General features: G+C 41.6%; 1 protein-coding gene across 1 annotated transcript in view; it reads left to right on the top strand.

Annotated features, from left to right (window-relative positions):
• Window positions 1-6,009, top strand: part of T265_14457 (hypothetical protein) — a gene marked incomplete at both ends in the record, with an annotated part of 54,252 nt that overhangs the window by 26,007 nt on the left and 22,236 nt on the right. Inside the window, one exon of the mRNA XM_009173720.1 lies at window positions 1,582-1,647. Within this exon, the coding sequence (XP_009171984.1) occupies window positions 1,582-1,647 (66 nt within the window). The remainder of the gene's footprint in view (window positions 1-1,581; window positions 1,648-6,009) is intronic.

Genomic DNA, 6,009 nt, shown 5'->3' with positions numbered 1-6,009 from the left:
TTTGTCCCATACAGGGCATGTTTGAAGAAGTATTATTCCGTGGAAAGCAAAGGCACCTAAATGTCTGAATGTTGACATTTATTAACCTTTATATCCAAGCCCACACAAGTGGTTAGATGATATCATAAACGACAGATAGCATAAACGAGAGATTCAGTTGAGTCTCTAGTGAAAACCGAATTGATTTGCAAATGAGTATATATATTGAAAACAGTCCAATTAGAGTTCAAGAAGAGCACAAGGTTAACGGAAACTCGGAGACTGCGCCTACCTGATGAACCCCAAGGAGGGCGAAACCGGTCGTGGGCTGTCAAAGAGATTTCAGCAACCTTGTGAGTAGTTTCGTTTAAAAAATATACTCCGATATCTTTAATATCGTGCCAACTGAAACATGAGGTGGCCTGTGTGCAGCACATTCAGCTGCATTCAGCTGAGTCTCTCATGAAAACCAAATCGATTTGCAAATGAGTGCATTTCTACGTTTAGTGTTGCCAGTTATTCATTAGAGTCATGTGACACCAACAGCATGAAGACAACAACCAGGTTTTCGCTCCACTAGAATTCATCTCAGTGGATACCAGTAATGTTCCTTTAACAGGATAGATCGCTTTTTGCTTTTCCAGCCGATTTTCAGCGGTGCCATTCTAGTCAGTCCAAATAATTTTGTCTTTTCCCATAAAATCCATTTTCCACGAGATAGATATCTGGATCATTGATATTAATAGCGTTGGCGTCACTCAACAAATGGAATAGTGCACGTAGTCTAAATTCAATCTTTTGTTAGGAGTCCCAAATAATTTTGTCTTTTCCCATAAAATCCCTTTTCCACAGTTGAGATATCTGGATCATTGATATTAATATCGTTGGCGTCACTCAACAAATGGAATAGTGCACGTAGTCTAAATTCAATCTTTAATTTGTTAGGAGTTACGAAAGTAGCCATGCGATACCTTCACACTACATTTATCTAACCGAGGAGAACTACATGGCTGACTCCGCAACAACAAATGAGGCATGCCAACTGCCGAGTTCAAAAGTGTACTCCCGAAAATTCAGGCAGAGATCGGTCGAAATTCACATTAAGCAAAATGATCTTAGTTGCACATTTTCTGCTGAAAGCAAATGACAGTGTAGTCGAATAGTTTTCAAGGTTTGTCTTGAATTTTTTCTCCATCAAAACGGATTTTGATCATTTGTGAAATACCTTGGTCTGCTCAAGAATTTTCTACTGTTGACCATATCTGTTTCAACGGAAGATAGTCGGTTACCACCTACATGTTATGGTAAAGATCGTCCAGCGAATACAACTCAGCAACGATTATTAGTGCTTCTTATTCGGTTATATTCCATTAAATGGAGATATTTCAATGAAACGGTATTAGACGTATGCCGCAGAAATTGTCAGATTTATAGCTATCCGACCACAGTGATTGACAAAATCACCTCAAAACTGTGAAGAATGATTTGGGTTTGTGCTAAATTTCAGGATTCACTCCTACAACGAAAACATTTTGCCCGTTGTAATGCTTACTTGTATTTCTCCTGTCGGGCCCGTATAAGATGTTATTTTTTGCCTTTTAGATATACGCCCAAAACAAACGACTTGCTGTCATCTTTATTATTCTAATCTTTGGTCCCGTCGGTCAGGTAAGCCTTATTTTTTAATTCAGTTGCGTTTACTTGAAAGTCAATAAACAATACAAAATACAGAGAAATTTAGAACATTGTGAGGTGGAGAGAATGATGGGTGCAGTAGGGTTAAACAGGAACATTTGAGTTGCGTCGGTACAATTATCAAATTAGTGTTGACAGAAAGGTTTTGACAGTTCATTGGCCATTTTTGTTCTGCGTTTGCTTTTCGCGAATAATTGTCTGCTGTACAATCACATACTATTTCGCCGTTACAAATTAGTTGACGCCACCCAACACTAAAGCATAGGTTCCCTAAAAAATGGAGATGCAGAGGCCATGTATCGCATATATATAGCAATACAGCCCTCAATGCATCCTGATAGATATGACCATTGTGACCATTGTGATATAACGTTTTGGCACCACAACTGAAGCAACTTTGGCAAAGCCTATTCGAGCCCTCTAGATTCATGCACTGTTTTTATTGACTTCAATCGTCAAAGCGAATACAGCTACAGAGGTATTTAAAAATTTTTCACAAAAAATTTAGGGATTTCTCTTGAATTGTAAAGGCCATGTTTAGAGATTGCACGTCCTACAACAAGACTTCGCATCTTTGAAGTTTCAGGACGCATGTTAAAAGATAGTATTATGAAGTCCTGATTATTCAAAATGACTTGTGCTTCGCTTTGAACTTCAAAGATGATTACCATGTCGACTACATATCCCAGATGAACAAGGTCTTCACCGACAATGGTTTAATTACCGGGTTCTTGAGGACCTTCCAGCGCCTTCCTCATTCATTGTTCTATGACGAGAGGTTAAAGTGTGAATCCTTTCTGGATATTACTTCTTGTAAGGAAACTTTTGGATGGCTCATCACACCCTCATGAGCCCAGGAGTGTGCTAGTAAGGGACCGGATTATGTTCACCAATTTCTCACCCATGCACTGTCGAGCAAGTATGTCCTTATGTTCACCAATTTCTCACCCATGCACTTTCGAGCAAGTATGGTTGACAGCTCTGATATGTCGACATATTTGATCAAACCATAAAACTCAGGAAATACTGAGAATGCGTCTGCACACGTGGTACTGCCATAGCACCTGACGGCGTGTGAAGATGTGGTCACGCAGCATATACTTGTAAAAATCCCGCCACGTGTTAACGAGTCAAGGTTTCTCGTGCAGCCTTAAGACGATGAGGAACCTGCAAAACCAAAGCTTTAGTGGAAAAAGTAATAAAAACGGTGAATAAACACACACTTGGAATTTTTCGCTGGTAAAGGGGCTCCATATTTCCAACTTACCTGTCTTTTAGAGTATTCACATTCCGGATTTGAGGTGGCATGTGGCCAAATGAACTGCTGTTTGAGGTATTGTACCCAAAGGTCAAAACGTTCTCATTAGCTGAGTATCAGAGGGCCATTTCTGTCCTTGATTATTCTGCTGGCAATGGACTTCCAAGGACGAGTCGCATGAACTGGGCGGAACGATTCGAAGGTGTTTTCAACGATTTATTTATCTTCCATTCCTTCCACCTTTCTGGTCCAACATCCTCTGTGTGAGTAAAGGCACTCAGTTTCACCTGGCCTCAGATGATGTATCGTGCTGAGTTGTGGTTGTGACTAGGAGTGGTTTGTCTAGATCCAGTATATGGATAAGGTTGGCTGGGTTGCACCGCAAACAGGCATTCACTAGCAATTCGGACACTTGGCTCCAGTGAACGGTGACGTCGAACATTGGACCGTATGATAGGCATCTGAGGAGTCAGTTCAAATAGGTCTGTTTGAATCGTAGATCCGCAAGATTCTGGATGGTTGAGTGGGTTGTATACCTTTCACACAGACTTGAAAAACGCCGTGGAATGCACCAAAGGACGTGTATATGATCGGAGGTATTCCACACAGGTACCGCGGATGAAGGGTAAGCACTGATCGGTCTTCCTCACTTCTTCGTAGCTAGTGGCAGTGTAGTCTATGTGGATTAGAGCTGGCTTGCTGGTGGAAGCCACGTTGTCAACTGCTCCACTCTTCATAAATCGCCACTGCAAAGAAACATTCTGTGATTGGCGTACATCTGAAGCAGGTGTTACCGGTGCGTCAGAAGCGCTTGATCATCCTACCCGACCATTCGTGTTACCGGCAATCAAAACAATGTCATTGGAAATTCCATCTTGAGCATCGAAAACACTGCTTTTGCCAGATTCAGAGCTAAACTCCGTTGGGGCTTAAGCAGACACTATGAACCGAGACCGATTGACTTTACTTCCTCAAAATTGTTCCAAATACATTGCCAAACAAACCATCCACAGGCGCCAGTGGGTGGAGTGGGTGCTCACTCCGGCATATCCAGCTACGGCAGAGCTCACAAAACCAGACGTGCGCAGTTTGAACCCGAATGAGGGCGAGGGAAATTCAGTTCAATTACAGTACTCTCGTCCTAAATCCTTGTTTATGACAGATACCGAGTGCCAAAGCACATAAATTCAGCTTATTAGAAATAGCCGCTTGCTGCCTCACTTGCTTTAGTTTCGTACCATTAAAGACAGAAAATTGTCGAGGCTTTCGAGGCTTGAAAACAGTCTTCCGGGTTGCTTCGGGTTGCTCGTAAAGTCGAATGCGAAGAGGCTGCAACTGTGAGTGATGCATAGCACAAGCCTAATGCTGGAATTAAGGTATTCAAAAGTGAGGTATGCTGCGAAGTAAAACGGAATACATTAGAGTGTGAGGAAGGAGGCGGCAACAAAAACTTGTTTTATGCCTGAGTGCCATACCGTACGCCGTAACTAATTTGACACGTCCGAGGAAACTGCCAACGACCTATGTGTTATGAAAATGTTTGCAGATGTTTGGCTAACTGTTGCTAATCGGACTGAGAGATTGTCAGGGTGCGCAAAACTAGACAGAAGGATATTTGGGATCCTCAAGCAAAGCCTATGACTCAGAAGTCTGTCCAGAATGTAAGCCGGTGCCGTCATACTACCAGAGTAGCACGTGTTTTTTAAGAGTCAAGTCGCCGTATATGTTTCATCTCCCGAGCTGGGGAATCAAGAGACTGTGTTTATCAGACATCCATCTACCGACAAACCTCGTACAAGGAACTATATGGGTGTCAAAACGAACCGCCAGTGTAGCTCAGTAGGTTAAAGGGGTACATAAACAGCCAAACCACAATGAGTTCCAGTCTCTTTGCTTTGGCCAGGAATACCTGACGAGTATTTTAGCGGCGTATCCTCAAAATAAATTTTATAACTCATGCTAAACCATATGTCACCAAGCAAAATGTTGTTTGTGTAGTTTACAGATTTTTCATAAACTTTGCGTTTTAGTCACTTCTAGGTTAGTAACGATACACCAGCTAAAACTGCTCACCTGTATGACTTAACACTACAATTTGTTGTCTGAATAACGAATGCCCTGGACCACATTAGGCACTATATTGCATACAAACATGTCACATTTTCTCCTCAAAGTAACTTACCAACTGGACGAGACTGAGGCCATTTGATGAGCCCGAAGAATGGCAAAGCCAGTCGTGGGCTGTTGAGAGTTTTCAGCGAACTTATAAGTTGTGTTTTATATGAACATCTACTGCGAACTCTACAATACAGTGGTAACTTAAACAGGTAATCTTTATGCTGTATGGCCGGTTGAAAAATATCATAAATGAGGATTTCAGCTACAATGGTCATACTTTTTTTACTTTCACGCTGTTGACTGAGGTGTATTCATATCCAAATATTTCATATTAAGTTAAAATTTGGCGCTTTTTCTATTTGCCTGCCTTGTTGTAGATATACTTGTAATTTTTCCATGCTTTCTGCGGCCTGGTAGGGGGAGCAAAATCACCGATAAGTGTGCTTAATTACACATGGTTTTGGATAACATGACAAATGCGGCGACCGAGAGTATTCAGAACATTACTTTTTCTAGTATTGACTCTCAGTAGGCTCTAGACGGAGACCACTGTTAACTGATTCCTCCCGTCCGACTAAATCAGGAGGAAAGGTATCAAGAATGTACAGTACTAGTCAAAGGAAGAAGGCCTTCGCTGCGTAGTCATTTGTTGGAAAATGCCAAGTGACCAGTTACAGGGAAGCAAAACTCTCATTTGCATCTTACTTACAAAACCTGGACATCCATGTCCTCGTGAACGCGTCTTCTTGAACTTTCCTGGATATTCATTGACTCCAGTCACTCATTGCTCAAATCTAAACAAATGCTACAAGCGACTCCAAAAATTCGCTCTTCAAGAGACACAAAGCGAATTGATGAGAAACGAACATACTGCTCGCATGCCTCCCCATCAGTAGTGTCACCGTTACACTAGTAAAGGACCATTTAACACACTTCAACTGTATGGATGATGAAAATAA

This window comes from Opisthorchis viverrini (genome assembly GCF_000715545.1).
Source record: "Opisthorchis viverrini unplaced genomic scaffold opera_v5_197, whole genome shotgun sequence".
Classification (NCBI taxonomy): Eukaryota; Metazoa; Platyhelminthes; class Trematoda; order Opisthorchiida; family Opisthorchiidae; genus Opisthorchis; species Opisthorchis viverrini.
Note: the sequence above shows the minus strand (reverse complement) of the source record. Positions and strands in the feature narration are given on the sequence as shown.